Here is a 21,014-nt window from a genome sequence, read left to right on the forward strand (position 1 = left end):
GTCCTTTTCTGTGTAGCATTTTAACTTTCCTTTCACAATCTTTGTTTGTTTGTTTGTTTGTTTATTAATTAAGAAAAATGTTTTTTTAAGTTGCCTCTAAAAAGAGTTTGGAAAATTTTAAATGGACAAATTCATCCTGGAATTCTTATTATCTATTGCAAATACGGAAATGTGTACCTGTGAATAGAACTCCTGGAAATGTATTTTACTGAACTAGATGCTCTGTTTCTTCAATTGGTCACAGTTTTTTAGAAGAGGTCCGCTTTGAATGAGCAGCGGCTCTGTTCCCTACCACCACCAAAAAATGTTTCGTAAAATGATAAAATATGTAGGAATCACAGACTTTCAGCTCCTCTAAATGGGTAATCTTGAGGCAGAACTTTTCCTTTTTACAAAGGGCTCGAGAGGTTTGTCAACATACAGAATGGATTAGCAGTGTGGTCTTTGAAGCCTGTCTACATTTTTCCTGGGTGGGACCCCAGGTTGAGTCAGTGGAGGTGTTCTGGGAGTTTGTGCCTCTCTGGTGTGTGGGGTCTGATTCACTTTGGGACTATGGAGGAATATTCTCTCACCTGTAGCGGCAAACAGAGTTAGGCTCCACCATTTTCCCTCTGTACCATTTTCCTGACCTGAACAGTTCTGGAGGAGCACTGTTTACCCCACTGAGGCCCTTTCCGCACAGCAAATGTATAGCAGGTTGCAGTCGGAATAAAGTAACCTGCTTTCCTGTTTTCACGTCCGCATGCATCCGTGCAGGCAGCGATTGGAGACTGCAGAAACAACGCAGGTTGCTGTTGCTCCTTCACAGGGAGGCGCGTCTATTTTTTTGTTTACCTCCCACTGGTGCGTAGCTATGCAGGCTATGCAGGCACACATGAGCCCCCACAGACACGCCGATGTCTCACAACACCACGATACGTCCAGATGCGCCTGTGTGGCTACATGGAAGTAAGCCGGGAATTTTTTTAAAGGAAAGCGCAGCCGAATAAAGCCCCTTCTGCCTGGCCGTTCGCTCGCAAGCGGATGCAACTCGGGATTTTTTAAAAGACTCGCAGCTAGTGCAATTCTCAAAAAACCCGGCTTGGGGGAAATAACATGGGGCAGACTCGTTTAGGGGTGGGATCCATGCAAAGTTCCCCTCCCCCCAAAATGGGGGGGGGGGGTTTACCGTCCTTAACCTGTGTTTAACCTGGGGAGGAACCGGGTTTGATTCCCAGCTCTGCCGCCTGAGCTGTGGAGGCTTATCTGGGGAATTCAGATTAGCCTGTGCACTCCCACCCACGGCAGCTGGGTGACCTTGGGCTAGTCACAGCTTCTCGGAGCTCTCTCAGCCCCACCTACCTCACAGGGTGTTTGTTATGAGTGGGGAAGGGCAAGGAGATTGTAAACCCCTTTGAGTTTCCTGCAGGAGAGAAAGGGGGATATAAATCCAAACTCTTCTTCTTCTTCTTTATTGGCTTGTGCAGAATGGGCCTGAGGAAACCCATGACTATTCAAATAGCCTCCCCCATGCGACTGTTTTAGGCAGGACAAATGATGTGGGGGAGATTCTTAAGCCTCTTTTCTCTGTGTGCTGCGATCCTCATCTCCTTTGAACACACATGTACCTGGGCAATATAGTCTTAAGTCATCCTGAGGTCAGAACAGGGTTTTGGACAAGAAGAACAATTTGTTGACTTCTTTGGAAATAGCTTTTGGCTCCCTCAGTCTGTGGCTGGCAGAGCCCAACTCTGTATGAAGCTGTGGGTGAGAGGTCACAGGATAAATGTTCCTCCCTACCGGATGCCAATCACACAGAAAATTAATGTATCAGGGAGATGAATTCTGCTCTGGTCTTCTCCTTAACACTCTTAAGTTTGTTTGTTTGTTTGTTTGTTTGTTTAAAAAACATTTTTGTTTGATTGGTTGGAGGAGTTTTTTGTTTGTTTTTCGTTTGAATAACTCTCTGTATAATCTTGTGAACTCCCCCAAGTCGTGTGTGTTTAAGACACAGATTAACAACGTCAGTGAGTGCTAAGCTCCTATATTTGGGCAAAGCATGCTCGTTATTGGAAGTATAAATTATGAAAATTGCCTCCTGCTTAAGAGAGAGGACAAATTGAACGTCTGGGTTTAAACTTTCACAGGGGTAAATAGTTGGCAGTGTGAGCAGAAAAGGCTTCTTGGCTCCCATCCTTGAGCGCCGTCGCAGTGAAACTGGCCTGCCAAACTGCTATTTTTGGCTATTTCGCTGCGGGGTCCTTTTTCAGCACGCCTTGTCCTTCACTCCCAAACTTGTGTTTTGATAAGAACAAGGTTCAGCTGTGAGGAAGAAGAATGACCCATTTGTTTGTGGCCGTCAAGGCCCCAGATACTTATCACTCCAAACTCCAGTTCGTGCTGGAAAAAAGCATTCAGGGAAGCAGCAATAACACTAAAAAGGGGACACAGGTTACTGCGCTGTTTGCAGACAAACAAATGGTGCTTTTATGAAGTGGGTTAGAGGGTTTCTTCCTGTTTAGAACTGCCCTGCTTCATCAGAAGAGGGGTAGACCTAGTCCCGTGTCCAGTAGCCAGTCAGTTGCCCTGGAAGGCCCTCAGACAAGCATTGGGGTCTAGGCATTTCCCCAATTTAGACACCTAGCACCAGGGGCAGAGCAAGGAGAAATGGTGGGAACGTGTGCGCCCATCATGCCCCTGCCATGAACCGGAATGCCCCCAGAACCCCCCCGAATGCCCATGCCACGCCAACGCACAGGCACACGCCAGGGGCACCCCCTGCCCCGCCCCATTGGCACTACAGCAGTAGCGTAGTGGCTAAGAGCAGTGGCTAAGAGCAGGTGCACTCTGATCTGGAGGAACCGGGTTTGATTCCCAGCTCTGCCGCTTGAGTTGTGGAGGCTTATCTGGGGAATTCAGATTAGCCTGTGCGCTCCCACACACGCCAGCTGGGTGACTGTGGGCTAGTCACAGCTTTTCGAAGCTCTCTCAGCCCCACCCACCTCACAGGGTGTTTGTTGTGAGGGGGGAAGGGCAAGGAGATTGTAAGCCCCTTTGAGTCTCCTGCAGGAGAGAAAGGGGGGATATAAATCCAAACTCTTCTTCTTCTTCTTCTTCTACTTCACACTGCCTAGCACTGGTATCCAGAGGTTTGCTGCCTCTAAATATGAATGTTCCCCTGGCCAGTAACTGTTGATGGCCTGGTCCTCCGTGAACCTGATTAATCCCCCTTTAAAGCCCTTTGCGCTCATGGCCAGCACTACATCCATTGGCTATGTGTGCCACAATTTAATTATGGAGTAAAGATTACTTCATTTTTGCCCCTACTGAATCTATTGCCCACTAACTTCCTTGGGTGCCCCTGAGTTCTAGTCTTATGGTAGAGGGAGAAAATGTTCTCTTCATCCCATTTCTCCTCTATCAGTTGTCTTCTTTTTTAAACTGAAAAGTTTCACTCTTTAACCTTTCCGTATATGAAAGTTGCTCCGACTCTTTAATCATCTTGGTTTCCGTCTTCACTTTTTTAGCTCTGCAGTGCCTTTTTGTTTGTTTTTTGAGATATGGCAACTGGAACTGTCTCAGGATTCCAAATGAGGCTGCACTATACATCTACACAGGATCGTTACTATACATTAGCTGTTGCTCCTTGTGTAGATCTGTGGTGTGGCCTCATTAGGGGATCTGAATTGGAAACTTTTTATCCATGAGAACAGCTTCGGACATCACCACATTCTTTGCAAGCTACTGATGTTAGCATCCAAGAAGAAGAGTTTGGATTTATATCCCCCCATTTCTCTCCTGTAGGACACTCAAAGGGGCTTACAATCTCCTTTCCCTTCCCCCCTCACAGTAAACACGCTGTGAGGTGGGTTAGGGTTGGAGTACGCTAGCTAATCTAGTGTTGGAGTGTACAAACAAATCTAGACATCATGAGGATCTTTTCAGCACATCTATCAACTGGCAATCAGGAGTCCTCAGAGTCCTCAGTTTCCCTTTAAAGGAAACCTTGTCAGTATTCGTGACAAGCGAGGGAAAAACTTGGCAAACCCATAGCCAGTTGAGAACAGCACAAGGTTGCTGTTTGCAAGGCCCTGCAGGATGTAATTAATTTTATTTATTGCATCTGTATGTTGCCCTCACTTACAAGGAAGTTTGAAGAACGCACATGCTGGATCCCGACCCAGCACAGCCTTTCCCCAGAAGCAACTTCTTCCCGCAGTGTGTGATTTTTCCAGATCCCTCTTCCCTCATCAGCCCAAAATGGATGAGATGGAGAACCTCCAAAAGTTATTCTTTGTGGACGTGAGTCCTGGCACCTATGGAAATGCTGAGCTGTATCTAACCTGTAGAATTACCTCAGTAGGCTGAAGATGTTGATTACAACTGCTTTGTCGTCACATAATGTGACCAAAGTATGATAGCTTTAGTTTGGTAATTTTAGTTTCTAGGGAGAGTTTAGGCTTGATTTGATCTAAAGCCCGCTTCATTCATTCATTCATCCATCCATCCATTCATTCATTCATTCATTCATTCACTCTCTCTCTCTCTCTCTCTCTCACACACACACACACACACACACAGTGGTGGGATCAAAAAATTTTAATAACAGGTTCCGATGGTGGTGGGATTCAAACAGTGGCGCCGCCGCACACACACACCTCCAGTCCCTATTGGGCAGGGAGGTTGCTTTAGTAACCCCTTCTCGGCACTCAGAAAAAAATAGTAACCACTTCTACAGAAGTGGTGAGAACTGGTTGGATCCGAACTGGTTGGATCCCACCTCTGCGCATGCATACATACATGCATACATGCATACATACATACATACATACATACATACATACATACATACATACATACATACATACATACATATATACGTACAAAAAAAAAACACAGTGGTGGGATCCAAAAATTTTAATAACAGGTTCCGATGGTGGTGGGATTCCAAAACAATTATGGCGTATGCCACAGCCCTTTATACCTCCAATGTCCCCATTGGTGACAGGAAGTTGCTTTAGTAACCCCTTCTCGGCACTCAGAATAAATTAGTAACCACTTCTAGAGAAGTGGTGAGAACTGGTTGGATCCCACCTCTGCATGCATACATACATACATACATACATACATACATACATACATACATACATACATACATACATACATACATACATACATACAAAAACACACAGTGGTGGGATCCAAAAATTTTAATAACAGGTTCCGATGATGGTGGGATTCAAACAGTGGCGCCGCCACACACACGCACCTCCAGTCCCTACTGGGCAGAGAGGTTGCTTTAGTAACCCCTTCTCGGCACTCAGAAGAAATTAGTAACCACTTCTAGAGAAGTGGTGAGAACTGGTTGGATCCCACCTCTGCATTCATACATGCATACATACCAGGGGTAGGGAACCTGCGGCTCAAGAGCCTCATGCGGCTCTTCTGCCCTTGCACTGTGGCTCCACGAGCCAAGCCGCCGGCCCCATCCTTGCCCGCCCTGCAGGTAGCAGGGCGGGCGCACCAACTGCCCACGGTCGGCTGGGCCATGCCGCGGGCTTCCCCTCTCGTCTGCCCCATTGGAGCGGGGCGGGCGCTTTCCCGGTGGCCGGCAAGGCCGAGCTGCTGGCTTCATCCTTGCCTGCCCTGCAGGCAGCAGGGCAGGCGCATCCATGCGCTTCTCAGAATGAGCGGAGTAAAAGGTTAAAAAAACCCTATATTGTTATAGTGTTATCTTTATTTTAAATGTCAAAAATTATTTGCGGCTCCAAGTGTTTTCTTTTCCCATGGAAACTGGTCCAAATGGCTCTTTGAGTGTTAAAGGTTCCCTACCCCTGATACATACATACATACATACATACATACATACATACATACATACATACATACATACATACATACATACCCTGTCCATTCCCAAAGGGCTCAGGGCGGCAATCCAACAATATAAAGCACAATACAAGTAAAATAGCAATAAATAATTAAAATACAAGAAATCCAACATGTATACACAGGATGGCAACTTAAACCCCACTTCTTCGACGGGAGGCCAGTGATAATAAGTGTCAACCCAGCTGGCCCCTAGAAAATGCCCGGCAGAAGAGCTCCATCTCACAGGCCTTGTGGAACTCACAAATGTCCCGCAGGGCCCTGATCTCACTAGGGAGCCCATTCCACCAGGTGGGGGCCAGCACCAAAAAAGCCCTGGCCCTCATTGAGGCCAGACGGATTTCCTTCAGGTCAGGGATTACTAGCAGGTTCTCCGCTGAGGAGTGGAGGGACCTGATTGGGCGGTATGGGGATATTTGTCCTTTTGATGGTCCACAGTATCCATAAAACTCTCCTCCAACACCACGTTTCAAATGAAAACCATTTGGTCCGTCATTTCATTTGTTCAAAACCAAAGGTGACCTGAAAGAGCTTTATGATCAGCATTACATAAACAGGGGCCAGATACTTAAAGGTAGGGAAGTTCAGTAGGACACTATTCAGGTTAAACTACATTTAGATGTAATTATTGTACTGAATGTCCTCTGTAGCAGTAATAATTATGGTATCAGCCCTCTCTATCATCTTGTCACAGTGAGAATTTCAGCCTTCTTCTTATCCTGATTTCTGGCCAAGTGTGAAAAGTAAAATACTTCTTATTTGTATACACTGTGTGCAACTTGCTTGTTTACCTTGGTATATTACCAACTATCTGGGCACAAAATACCCTGGTATGAGCCAGGGTATCAACCTGCCAGTACAGTAGTAAGGAAATGTTTATCGCACATCAGGTAGAGATGTGTGGGAAATGGTCATCCCTAACTATCCATAACATGGCCTGTCTGTCTGCATTTGGGTTGGGCTTTTAACCTCTTCTGCTATTTTAAAAAGGTCAAGATATCCATACAACAGCTGTTGGTTCACTGAGTTGAGCTGGATGCTTAAGAACTATAGCCACAATCTTCCAGCCGCAAGAGAGCAACTTTATAACCTAATATCCTGTTCTGTCATTTGATAAGCACTTCTAGCACGCAAGACTTAATCTAGGTTTCAAAATGGCTCATCTCTGAGCACATCCCATTGCCTCACAGTCTCTAGTTAACTTGGCTTGGGCTCATTGAGGAGATTTTGGGATTTTAAATGGGAATGTTTTGATCGAAGAAGAAGAAGAAGAAGCAGAAGAAGAAGAAGAAGAAGAGGAGGAGGAGGAGGAGGAGGAGGAGTTTGGATTTATATCCCCCCTTTCTCTCCTGCAGGAGACTCAAAGGGGCTTACAATCTCCTTGCCCTTTTCCCCTCACAACAAACACCCTGTGAGGTGGGTGGGGCTGAGAGAACTCCGAAAAGCTGTGACTAGCCCACAGTCACCCAGCTGGCGTGTGTGGGAGTGTACAGGCTAATCTGAATTCCCCAGATAAGCCTCCACAGCTCAGGCGGCAGAGCTGGGAATCAAACCCGGTTCCTCCAGATTAGATACACGAGCTCTTAACCTCCTACGCCACTGCTGCTCCTGGTCCACATGGCTTTACTGACAGAGAAATCCACCTCTTCTCATGTTTGAAAGTCACACGTTCAAGCTGGGATCATACTGAAGACTGATATTAGGTTGGGCTGGGAAACCTTAGATGCAGGTGCCATGTGGCGGCTCACCAGATTATTTGGCTCAGTCTCAAGGACTGATTCTTCACCCAAGTGCCTGAGGAAAACCACTGAGGCACTGACTGCACTGTTGCTCGGACTTGGCTTCCTCCCAGAGAGTCTGACCAAGTACCGCTATTCCTTCCCCACTTTTGTTTGTTGGCACACTAACAACATCGCAGGTAGAACTTGTGGAGGGAGGTCTGAGAGAAAATATTCTGAGAGACCCGTCTCATCCAGCACACTCTCTTTTTGAACTGTTACCATCTGGCAGATGATACAGGTCTATCAAAACTAGGACAAAGAGGCTTAGAGACAGCTTCTACTCTAGAGCTGTGGCTATGCTGAACTCCGTGGCTTCATGTTTGGGGCTGTGTAGGGATGGGTGGAGGAAGGGGAAAGTGAGGATGGGGTATGAGTCTGAAATTGTGTGCATCGAGGAATGCTGCTGTAAATTTCGTTGTGCTCATCGTTGTGCGTGCACAATGACAATAAAATGCTTATGCTTGTGCTGAGACGTCTGTCCTGCATTAGAGTTCCCCACCCTAAAACTCCTCTCCATCCCAAGCTGAAATTTTGGTCAATTAGGAATGTGTTATTTTGGACAGTTAGGAATGTTGTAGTATAGTCACGTGGCTTGCATGAGTTGTATATAACAGAAGGCTGATGGGCAGTTCAGTTGCATGGGTAGACATGCCTTTAGCCATATAGCTGTGTTTGATTTTTTTTTTTCTCCGCTGTAGTTCCAGCAGTCATGATAAATGTCAGCTAGTCTGGGCAGGTGGAGTCTTGAGGGGGGAGTCTTGGAGAAGGGAAGAGTAGACTAGGACCAATTTCCCGCTACTAGTGCAGCATATTTTTCATCTGTAAGCAAGATGACCAATGATTTGAGGGACTGATTTTATATATTCCCTCCTAAACATGGTCATACATGGAATGCATTGTTTCACATGCTCTGTGAGGGAACATGGGATATTGAAATGTAGTGGATAGGCTGGTAGTTTGTAATAGCAGAAAGGGGGCTGCGTCTGAAAGCCCACCAAGACGCTGAAGGCCACACTGACATGTTAAGGACATGCACACATGTAGGGAGATAAAGTAATTGGAAGCTCTGCCCTTTGTACTTGCTCAGAGGCAGCCTTACTACAGTAACCTAAAGCGCTGATTACTTTAGAGGCTGGGTTTTATATTTTGGGGTCATGGCAGCGGAGGCACGCTTTTCTAAGCCTCCTTGCTTTCCCAGTCTGCCCCTACAAGCTGTACAAATGCAGACTGTTTCATGGTGAAATGGTCACATAATTACATCTTCGGGTGAGTTTAGATTTGTGTCTTTCTTCCCATTGCGGATTCCCAATGAGACGACCTCAGACACGCAACTGCTTCACTGTGTGAAATACAGTTATTGTGTGTAAATCCACTCAATGCATCTGTTTTCTCAGTATAGCAACTTGACGTTTGGGCCTCCTGCCCATTCTTATTTGATGTTTAGAACCATTTTGTATTTTTTTCCCCTCATCTACAGACGTGCAGAATTCTGGCCGGAATGTCACTGCTTTGAGAGAGCTCGTGAGGCAGCTTCCAGAAGCCCACTATTGCCTCTTGAAGTACCTTTGCCAGTTCCTGAGGAAAGTTGCTGAGCACCACTCTGAGAACAGGATGACGGTTTCCAACCTTGCAACTGTTTTTGGGCCAAACTGCTTTCAGTAAGTTCCTTGCTTAAGCAAAACTCCCCATTTGGATCTGGAAAGGGTAGGGCGTAGACTTGGAGGGGAGCTAGCCACACACAGCCGACTGGTACTACAGCTAATTGTTTGGCTATCGTCCAGAATGCCTTTTCTAAAGAGCCCCACCTTTGATATTTAAAGAAGAACATACCAGCCCTCAGAGCTGTGGATTTTCTTTTCTGTTTTCAATATGTAATCGAGCTGTTAAAATATATTGCAGTGGGACAGGGGGAGCACTGCTAAGCAGGAAAGGGGCACTCAGAAGTAAATCACATTTTATTCCCTCCCCTCCCCTCCCCTCCCCTCCCTTGCATGCTACCCCTCGTTCCCTCCCCTCCCTTTCATGCCACCCCTCCGCCTCCCTCAGCTAGGGTGTGTGGGCCAGGTTCAGATGCCGGACCTCCTCCCCTTCCCTCCCTTGCATGCCACCCCTCACTCTCTCCCCTCCCTCACTCCTCTTCCCTTGCATTCCACCCCTCCCCCTCCCTCCCTCCCTCCCTTCCTTCCCTCTCCCTCCTACCCTCTTGGATTTCTGGTGAGGCTGCAGAAAAGAGATATTTGGGAGAGCAAGGGAAGATGTTTTTAAAACTTCCGGGAAAGTTCTCCTAGGATTGCAGCCAAGGTGGACGAGAGCTGGTGATTATTCACAGAGGCTGGGATGTAATTTGTGTTACCAGGCCTCTTTAGTTCTCCTACCGATTGCTGTCCCATGAAACATTTTTAAAGCGCCACCAGCTTTTTAGCCCATACATTGTTTCTGGGTACAATCTGGAAGTGACATACGTTTCTGGTCACTTTCAGGTTCTACCCAGAAGAGTATACAGCAAAGGAAAGTCCAAGCTTCGATTCATGACTTTTCCAGTTGGGAAAGGTCTCTTGCTTGACACCTTGGAGAATCTCTTCCAGATTAATGGTCTGACTCAGTATAGATGAATGGTCTGACCCTTTTATCTGATGGCAAGGTTAATTTACCAAGAGCAGAGGAAACAACTTGGGGAAGGGGAACAGGACTATCCCACTAACACACTCATTTCTCCCCCCCCCCCCCCCGGTATTTGATGTACATTTGCTGTACTGTCTGAATGCTGTGAAATATTATGCTGAATGCGGTATGATAAAAAAGCAGTTTATGCTGAGATGAGATTGAAAGTGTGTTAAATCAGATGTGTTGAATCTAAGTCCATGTGTTTCTGTAGGCTCAGACTAAGAACTGCCCGGGATTGTGCTGCTAATATAGTTATCTTGAGCTGAAGACATGTTTATTTTAACAGACAGGCGTATTCATCTTCACTGTATACAATTTAGTGTGGAATTTAGGGGCAGTGTAGCTGACAGGGGGATTACATGACCGTTTAAAAAAAATAATGAACATTATTTGATATATTCTTATCACAATGACATGGCACAATCTCTTCATTTTTGCTGGCTTGACTTAAAAAAAAAACTCTTCCTGACCCCTCTTGCCCCTTTTTTGAGATGAAGTTGCTTTCTTCGGTTCAAGCTGATGCTACTTCGGTAGATTGGTGGGGAGGGTGTTTTGCTGCTAGTTTTTCTTTGTTTTGTTCCTTCTCCCTTGTGACTTGTCGGTTTGTGGGATTGTGGAATCTGGAGATCGCTGACCAGTGGGCAGTGATAAAAACGAGCAACTTTATTTGTGCTGTGCGCCAACTGTTATGTTGACAGCTTTGTGCGTGGATTCGTAGTTTCAAATGCCATCTGACTTGAAACAAGGGAGATGGGGCAATGAGCGTATCTCGATACAACATCTGGGGAAAGGTATGCATCTGCATTTTGGTGTGGTTTGGTACTTGGCAAGGCTGGTCATTAAAGTAAAATACCCCCGTAAGTTTGGCACACGTGAAGTCCCATGTTCAAAGTCCGGCATCTCTTGTTCAGCTCCTTTTCGGGAAGTGGCCGCTTTTCTGCCTGTATTGGCAAAGTGGGTATCTTTTATTAGAAAGGGAAAAGAGAAAATAATCTAAAATTAGAAGAAGAATTTGTTTTTATACCCTGATTTTCTCAACTGTAAGAAGTCTCAAAACAGCTTCCCATCCTCTCCCCACGACCGGCACCTTATGAGGCAGGTAGGACTGAGAGAATTCTGAGAGAACCGTGATTGGCCCAAGGGTGACCCATCAGGCTTCATCTGGAGGAATGGGGAAACAAACTGGTTCATCAGATTAGAGTCTACCATTCATGTAGAGGAGTGGGGAATCAAACCCAGTTCTCCAGATTAGAGTCCACCTGCTCTTAACCACTACACCACACTGGCTCTGACAACACACACAAATATAAAGATATAGAGGACTAGGAAAGAACACCACAATGGATGAATCGTTTGAAACTGCATGGATGCAGCAAGCTTCTTCTCAATTCATTCAGAAAGACGTGTCAGAGTCTTTTGATCCAGAGGTAGTTTGGTGAAGGGTAAACTGCATTTTAACTGTGTTTTAATGATTGTATTGCTGGACGTGTATGATAGTATGCCTTTGTGGTTTCTGCTGTTTTGTTAGCAGCCTTGAATATCTGAGGAGATCAAGAGTGATACAAATATTAGATAAATAAACAAAGGGAAATCAGATTGATCACAGGAAGCTGCCTTATAATGAGTTAGACCATTGGTCTGTCAAGATTATTTCTTCCCACTCTGGTAGTGGCTGACCAGAATCTCAGAGATTTTTCCCATCACCTCCTGCCTGACTCTTTTAAATGGTGATAGCAGGAACTGAACTTGGGAACTTACACATGTGAAGCCAATGCTGTACTGTTGAGCTACAACCCTTCCTGTCCTGAATTAGGCTGTGAGGCAAAGGTATCAAGTTTCAGCAGGGAGCTGAATCTAGTCAGAGAGTCTGTCAAAGCAATTTCAGCGTCAGAAGTCCCTTCTGAGGGTCAGAATACACAGAGTCAACAGGTCACAGGAAGTGGTGCAGTAGGCCAGTAAGCTCTACGAACCTTCTTAATGTAGGGTTTTCCAGTACATTAGTCTTCACACTGTGAAGACTCTGCTCCCCCCTGCTGCAGAAGGTGCCGCCTTTGAGCTAGCAAGAGTGTGCTTCTTTGTTTAACTTGCAAAAGCTCTCTGCCACTGTCTGTATTGACATGTAGGCTCAGGTGAGCTAGGTGCATGAGTCTGTTCAGCTGGAGCAGGGCTGGATGCGTGGCCTGCTTCTGGAGGCTCTTCCGGTTCTGAGTCCTGACCTGCCTGTTGTTCACCCTGTATAGCCGTGGTGGCGAACCTTTGGCACTCCAGATGTTATGGACTACAATTCCCATCAGCCCCTTCCAGCATGGCCATTGGCCATGCTGGCAGGGGATGATGGGAATTGTAGTCCATAACATCTGGAGTGCCAAAGGTTCGCCACCACTGCTGTATAGCCTGCAGGGGCCTTGGCTGCTCCAAGCTCAGCCCTCATTGGTTCCCAACCTGGTCTGGGATTACTGGGCTCTACTCATTCCCCGAGGACTCATAATTCTCAAGGGGATGAACCACGACACCTCCTCTGAAAACTTTTACTAGGCCAGCGTCTTACATGGTCAAATGTCTACGTTTTGCAGATAATTTTTGCCCCAAATAATGTTTGTTAAGTCTGAAAGTGTCTACAGCATGACCCAAGGTGAGGATGTCTGGAAAGAGCTCTGTTACTTGTTGCGTCTTCATTCTTCTCCTTTGGTTTTCCTCGTCTCGCTAGAAGCCAAAATAGTGAAGAATGAAGACAGTCTTTGGGTGTGTAGATAACTAATCTACGGAATGTCTTGCTGTTAGGCTGACAACAATGGAGCATTCGGGTATATTTAAGGAAAGGAATTATATTGTCGCAATGTCCATGTTTTGCAGAAAATAGGATCGGATCAAATTAAAGGGGGACACCTCTTCACACCACACCCTACATTAAGCTGCACTGGAGAACTTTGTGGGTGTCATTCCATAGTTGCCCACTACAGGCATTTTGCAAGGTTTTGGGAAGCACATTGAATATTGGGGGTATGATGGTCAGTAAACTGATTGCGACTGTGATCCTTGTGTTTCCTGGATTAGCCACCCACCTGTTTTTCCTGCTTACAAGTGGGTAATGGTTGCCAGGAAAAGTGTGTTTGGCATGCCCTCTTCCTCTCTTCCCCCCTTTCCCCCCTCCCATGCACCTGCCAGTTTCATTTTGTCCTAAGTCAAACCACAGGAATGTAGACCAGAGATACCGCGAGCAATCAGTTGCCCTCGTGTGCGGATTATATTGTCATTCCACTTAATCCTGCCGAGCAGTTTTAGCAGCCTCGCTGCCAGTTACGCTGCAGAATGTTTAGCTGCAGAAAGTTGACCTCTTGTTTCTCTCTGTCTGGATGGTGGCCAGTTTGGATTAGAGAAGATAAATAGACATAATTGTTACTGTCCTACATCTGTCTCTTTATGAAGTTGGTTCTTTTCTGTTGTTGTCTAGAAGAGTAAAATAACTGGGGGAGGGGGGTAAAAAGACAAAACTTGGAATCACAGCAGCTAACAGATTTTATTCTGTGGTTTAAAATTGCAACTGTATAGGGGGCTCCTTTAAAAATTGCAAACTCTAAGATGTGATTAAGGCAGCTGAATCTAGGTTGTGAAATATCTGGAGATTTTGGGGGCGGAGCTTGGAGAGGGCGGGGTTTGGGGATGGAAGGAAAGGGGCCCTCGGCAGGTAACATGTCATAAAGTCAACCTTCCAAAGCAACCATTTTCTCCAAGAGAACTGATCTCTGCCATTTGGAAATCAGTTGTAATTCCAGGAGAGCTCCAGGCCCTACCTGGAGGTTGGCAAGCCTACTTTTCAGTGTATTTTCAGGGAATTCAGATTTAATGCTCCACAGCTCTTACATATTCTGGTCTGGGCAAAGTTTTCAAAAACTCCTTCTAGCAATGTTCACCTCACTCAACACAAAATTGATTTGTAATTAAATATTCCGTTGAAATCTTATCGTATGTTCCCCAGTGATAATAACTGTGGAAAACCTGAGGAGAATGACCTCTTGTTCCACTGCTATCAAGCATCTCTTCCACTGCACAGTTCACTGCACAGGGGCCACAAGGGTCGAATCCCCACTACCGTCTTAGCCAGGTTTCAGAACACAAACTAACCAGGTTTGAGGGACGACCTCCCCGGTTGAATCCCCACTACTGTCTTAGCCAGTTTTCAGAACACAAATGACCTCAAACCTGGTTAGTTTGTGTTCTGAAACCTGGCTAAGACGGTAGTGGGGACTCGACCGGGAAGGTCGTCCCTCAAACCTGGTTAGTTTGTGTTCTGAAACCTGGCTAAGGCGGTAGTGGGGATTCGACCAAGATGAATTCGGAGCATGCTCTGCATTCCATCAGAGTGACGATGAGGCCCAGTGCTCATGCTGAAATGTCCATAGAAACTGAAAAGTCAGAATCCTTCCTCCAGCTATGAAAGTAATTCTTTCTCCAATGGAAGGATCCTTAGGTGGAGAAAGGCTTGTGATTTTGCTGAGCAGCGTAGTAGGTTATAGGCCCAGTGTTGTAAATGGTATGAGGTTCACCAGTTTGAGTTTAATTCCTTATTTGGCCCGAAAACAAACTTACTGACTGTGACTGGGCCTTTTTGTCCATTGAGACTGAATGATAGGCCCCTTTAGCACAGGCTACACAAACAGGTGAAATGAACCTGTGTTGCTTGTGTCGCCGTTTGCACAGCAAGTGCAGGGACCATCCAGAAATCCTGGTGCCAGAATGCAGCAAGTTTCTCACAGGAAACTCTGTGCTTCTCTGCAAACCATGTAGCCGAGAATCCCTCCCACCCAAGAATCCTCCCACCTGAGAATCCCCAACAACACTTATAGGCACAAAATGGCAGCTGCCAACAGAATCCACTTTAATGGCGCCCACCGAGAGAATCCATCTAATGGTGGATGGAAGGGGGAAAATAGAACGATTTCCTGCTTGCCTAGTTTGCACAGGATAGCAGGAAGTGTCTGAAACCCGGGTTAAAGGGGGAAAGTTGCAAATTTAGCAACTTTCATTTAACCCAGGTTCAGCCAAATAGAAGTGTTTGCGGGTTAATGTTCTGTGGGAACTTCTCCCCCATAATGCTTTTTTACACCCCTAAACCCATTATATGTGGGCTGTGTGGGAATCACCCAGTGAAAAAGGATATAATATGGATGTGGCAGGACTTGAGTTTCTTGGAACTGTATCATTTTAGTTCCATGTAGGCAAATTCTTCAAACATCTCTTAATGAAATGCTAATCTGCTGTTGTCAGATTGTGTCAGCCTTACTGCAGCTTGGGGAGAGCAAGAGCTGGGGAAGGGAAGGACTTCAGTGGCTTGTGATTTCATACGGTCCACCTTCCAAAGCAGCCATTTTCTTCCAAAGCAGCCATTCTCTCTATTTAATTCGATTCAGTTGTAATTCCAAAAGATCTTCAAGCCTCATCACAGCACACAGGTTGAATCTCTGGTTGCTGGTTCAAGATCGCAGTGGCCTTGAACACTGATGGAGAGGCAGGTAACGCCCAAGGTGGGGAGGGGTTGTTTGTTTGGATATGTGCCTCTTTCTTCTCAGTCCTTCTGGGAATTGCATCAAGCTAAGAGCCCTTTTATACCACCCTGAAATGGTTTTTTGGCGCCTTCCTTTCATTTCCATCAGGCACATTTTCGTCCACAGCAGTTTCTCCAAAATTTGAATTTAACATATTTGCTGCAAATCATTGCTTAATAGTTGAGTTAGAGTCTCAGAATTGCCGGGGTCGGGCTGTCCTCGGGTTCTCTTCACAAACATCTCTATACATCGCTGAGAAATGAACTCTGCTGCGTGCCACGAACATCCCTCAGAGACTTCATTGCCATTACATTGTAAAATGAGAACTTCAGTTTTCAATTTATGAGTTTAATACTTGAGGCAGCCTTGAGTTCGTCTCTCCGATTGTTAGCGTCTGTCGCCCAATCAGTTTTCTGTAATGATATATCACTGTCCCTTATATCCTTAGGCCGGGTCAGTCTGACTTCAATACAGTAATTTCAAACCAGGCATTTCATTCCATTTAAATGCAGTTCACTAATAACCACAGTTGTAATTGGACAAATGCTGCTCTAGTAATGCCCACAAAAAGCAATTTATTCCTGACATTTTGAAACAGAACCAAGAGTGAGCCTTCGCTCAGAGATTTCCACTGTTTGCTTCCTGGAAAATTATCTGCAATTCTAGTTTTCAGGAACTCAGCAGAGAGCGATAACACAAACAAGCTAAGGCCCACAAACTAGCATGAAGAGAATTAGCAGTATTTATGCTTCCTGTATTTAGCAAATTGCTCTGGTATACCTGGGGAAACCATGGAAGCCACTTCCAATAAACAGGGCTCTGTGCCATTGGTATGCCCTCTTTGTTTGCCTTTTGCATGCTTCTCTTGCACAATTTATTTATTTTATTTTATTTTATTTATATATTAGATTTTAAATTGCCCATCCCCGAAGGGCTCTGGGCGGTGTACAGCAGGCCTGCAACAACAATACATAATAACATTAAACACAGCAGGCTAAAAACAACATTGTACACATAAAAACAAAGGTAATTTAAAACCATTTACAAATTTATAACCATAAAACACAGCAGCAGCCATAATATATGGCGCCCGATCCCAAGGCCGGGAGGGGACAGTACTGATTCAATAGTATATCAGGCGTGCCAATGATGGCACGCAACACAAGGGCATCCTAGAGGGGGAATCCGTGGCTGGCCTCACCAAAGGCCCGGTGGAACAGAACTGTTTTACAGGCCCTGTGGAATTCACCAATGGCACTTTGTCCAGCCTGTGTCTTACATACGGTGGACCATGTTTTGCTAGCGACCTGAAGGAAGCTGTCATTGTGCAAGAGGTTGCAGGCATAAAGGAAGCAGACCTTCCAAGTGGTTAACAATGTGGAAAATGAAGAGAAATTGCAACTGTGGGTGATTTTGCACAGGTCAAGTAAAACGGGTTGAGGCGCTTTTTAAAAGCATTTGGGGGCGGGGGGAGTTTCCACAGAACTTGCCTCAAAAATCCTCTTAACCTATTGGCCAGAATCCGGGTTAAATGAAAATTGCTAAATTAGCAACTTTTTTCTTTAACCCAGGTTGCAAACACTTCCTGCTTGCCTGTTCAAAGTATGGCAAGCAGGAAGTGTTCAATCCCCACCCACTTCTGTCCACCATTAGGGTGGATTCCCCAGGCGGCTGCCATCAGAGTGGATACTCTAATAGGCAACTACCATGCCACTGTTCTCTGTTCAGGGAGTGAGGAGCAAAGACCAAAGAGCAAAGCACATCTGTACCAGCCTGGCTCTAAATAGCGGTCAAGTAAGATGCCCAAAAGGCAGCCTCAAATGTAAATTCAGGCGTCATGCCAAATGGTGTGCTAACCATGGTTTGGAACCTCGGCCATGTCTTTTAACTTTTGAACATATAAGTAAACTATGGGTTGGAACTCCTTCTCTGATTCCTTTTCCCTCCTGCTTTTGAATCCTGTCTAGACGCAGCAGCCTTTCTAGACAAAGTAACAGTTACAAAAGGTTTGCAGATTCAGATATACCAAACAGCATCAATGAAAACCAGGGCCCCTTCCGCACCTGCAGAATAATGCACTTTCAATCCACTTTCACAATTGCTTGCAAGTGGATTTTGCTATTCCGCACAGCTGCAAAGTGCATTGAAGGTGTATTATTCTGCATGTGCGGAAGGGGCCCGACATTGCAAACTTCAAGCTCAGACTGTATTTCCTGATTCTGGCTTACCAGTCCATCATGAGCTATGTTTTGCGGAGCTGGGCTGTGCTCCAAGTCATACTTGAAATGGGATGAGCTGGGATTCTTAGCCACAGTTCTATGGGTTGGCGTAGTGTCTGAGCAGAGTATTCAGTGTTAGCAGCAAGGAACAGTATGGTCATGTTGGGGGAAAGGTCAGGATATGATGAAGGAATGCCAGTTGGCTTTTAAAGCAGTAGTCACTACCAAGAATCAAAACTCGCAACAGGTTAATCATTTCTTTAAAAGAGATTGACATAAGCAAAGGTTATGATTGCTGTTCTTATCTGTGGAAGCTTAATTCTGCTTTTCCACTGGAATTTATTATGAGTTGGAAGGGTGATTTTTGTAACTATGAAAATAGCAGTATGGAATCCAAGAGGCCGTATTCTGGTTGTGATAAGAAGCTAAGGGCCAAACGTGACTTTTGCCATGAGTCAGTACAGAGGGAGAGCAGGCTGAAATGACATGGGAGAAAGGGTGAAGCCCCTGTCCCCACCTGCCAGCCATGTTCCTGAACCAAACTGCACCTTAGAGCACTTGGGAACGTTGGTTCCTTGATGTCATGGTTTGTAAATCAGGGCAGAAATTGGGGATTGAATTTGGGGAATCCTGACCTGACTTGTGGCAGATGTTATGTCTAATTTGGCACTTAGCCGGCTTTGTAAGGAGATTAGACAACTGTATAGAGGAGAAGCCCATCACTGACCATTATCCATGACAATCCAGTGGGAACCTCTGTAGGTAGAGAAAGCGTGTGTTACAATGTTGGTTGCTGGGGTGCAAGCTCAGGGAGATGTCTTTAGCCTCTGTGTCCCTGCTCTGGGCATTCTTTGCCTTTGGTTAGCCACCATGGGCAACAAGATGTTGGATTAGATGGATTATTGTTCTGATTATGTGCCATTCACAATACTTGCTTAATTCTAAATTATTATGACATAAACTTGGACTACTCTGACTTGTATGGCCCTGGCTAGCCAAATCTCATCATTTCTGATGAGATTTACTGGTGGTCCCTGGCCCCTCTTTGATGTGGCTGGCCTCCACCCGGCCAGGGCCTTTAGTGCCTTGGCCCCAGCCTGGTGGAGAACTCTGCCTCCAACTATCCAGGCTCTGCAGGAGCTTGAGCAGTTCCACAGGGCCTGTAAAACAGAGTTGTTCCACCGGGCCTTTGGGTGAGACAGCCACCGATTTGAGTGCCATTCCCTATACCCGTGGTGGCGAACCTTTGGCACTCCAGATGTTAAGGACTACAATTCCCATCATGGCCATGCTGGCAGGGGCTGATGGGAATTGTAGTGCACAACATCTGGAGTGCCAAAGGTTTGCCACCTCTGCCCTATACTGAGGTAAGAATATGGGTTTTTGACCACTCCGGGAAGTTGAGTTGTTGCCATCTGACAATTGTTTTAGGTCCATATGTTCTGTTTTATGATGTATTATATTTATATTCGGTTGTACACCGCCCAGAGCCCTTCGGGGGTGGGCGGTCTAATAAATTTAAAATATAAATAAATGAAGTAAAATGAAAAATAAGGAACTGAGGATTTTTTTGGTAGCCATCTGTTGAATTTTGAGGCTGTTCTGGCAGTACTTTGCTTTGGGATTCTGCCTACACAGAAGTTTCGGAGTCAGCCTCTGGTATTTTCTTACCTTGCTGCCTTCTCTGCTACACAACAGAATTGTTAGATTCACAGTTCAATCCTAAGCAGAGTTGCACCCTTGAGGTCAGTGACCTACTTGAGGGCAACGGCCTTAAACTGGTGAAAGGCTCTTTAAGACCTGAAGAGTGTCAGAGTATTACCTTCCTCTTCATAATTGAAGAAGCCATAAGCAGAGTAAACAAAGCTCAACCTCAGTGTGTGGTTTATGGAGAGAGACATGGATTGAATCAAGTCTGCCTCATGACTTGATCCCTGGCAGCGTCCTTTCCCCAATGACCCAGTTGGCCGGCAGATAGTTATCCCGTTAGGAGCCATTAAGCACTGTATTTTTAACGCTCCAAACTTTTTGTTTTTTTTTGTTTTCGCAGCGTATCTTCTGGATTTGAAGGTATGAAGGAGCAGGAAATCTGCAACAAAATCATGGCCCACCTACTGGAAGACTATACCTCCTTGTTTGAGTGGCAACTCACAAAGGAGGAGAAAGAAAAGCACCCATGTGAGGAATTAGCAAAAATTATATTGGTGAAAGTGAGTGTTTCTGAGAGAGCTGTTCTGACTTTCTTTGATGTTAGTGACGAAATCACACTCTATGGGTTGAATCCAGCGGATCTGTTCTACCAGTGGAAGTTGTTTACTCCAGCGAAAGAGCTTCAGGCATCTAGGGAAGGCTCTGTCTGCCTCAGAGGAAGGGTACTTATCAGAGGAAGGAAACCCCTCCTCCAGTGGAATTAATCTATTGATCCAACCCTGTTTATCTATGCATTTTTATCCCACCTTTCTCCTCATGCGCACAAGGCTATGTACGCCGTGCGGTGGCTTCCTTATGGCCTGCTCGCATATTAAATTTTAAATTGCTGTGGTGATGCGAATACCGTTTAAATACAAGCTCAAATATATCGTTCCCCTACCCTGTGCCAAAATGGCTGTGGGGGATGAGGGGGCGGCCATTTTGGCAATTGATCAGGCATAGAGAGGGGAAACGAGAGTTCCTCCACCTGCCATGCTTTGGGCCCAGTCAGGTTTTGGCTTTAGAGACGTTTTTAAATCACTTTAAAATGGCAGCAGCGTCTCCATGGTGACATGAGGCGGCCATCACGTTTAATCTGGCCCTGACTCAACTGGTATTTAGTGTAACCACCATACCACACCAACACCACACAATGTCAAGCGTCTATGACAGTGTTGGCGAACCTTTTTGAGACCGAGTGCCCAAACTGCAACCCCAAACCCACTTATTTATCACAAAGTGCCAACATG

The 21,014-nt window shown here is 45.7% G+C and overlaps 1 protein-coding gene across 1 annotated transcript in view; it reads left to right on the plus strand.

Moving 5' to 3' along the window:
* FAM13A (family with sequence similarity 13 member A) overlaps positions 1-21,014 on the plus strand; it is a 176,391-nt gene that overhangs the window by 20,542 nt on the left and 134,835 nt on the right. The window contains exons 4-5 of the mRNA XM_048509094.1: positions 9,127-9,307; positions 20,126-20,285. Coding sequence (XP_048365051.1) covers positions 9,127-9,307; positions 20,126-20,285 — 341 coding nt within the window. The remainder of the gene's footprint in view (positions 1-9,126; positions 9,308-20,125; positions 20,286-21,014) is intronic.

The sequence above is a fragment of the Sphaerodactylus townsendi genome, linkage group LG10 (assembly GCF_021028975.2).
Source record: "Sphaerodactylus townsendi isolate TG3544 linkage group LG10, MPM_Stown_v2.3, whole genome shotgun sequence".
Classification (NCBI taxonomy): Eukaryota; Metazoa; Chordata; class Lepidosauria; order Squamata; family Sphaerodactylidae; genus Sphaerodactylus; species Sphaerodactylus townsendi.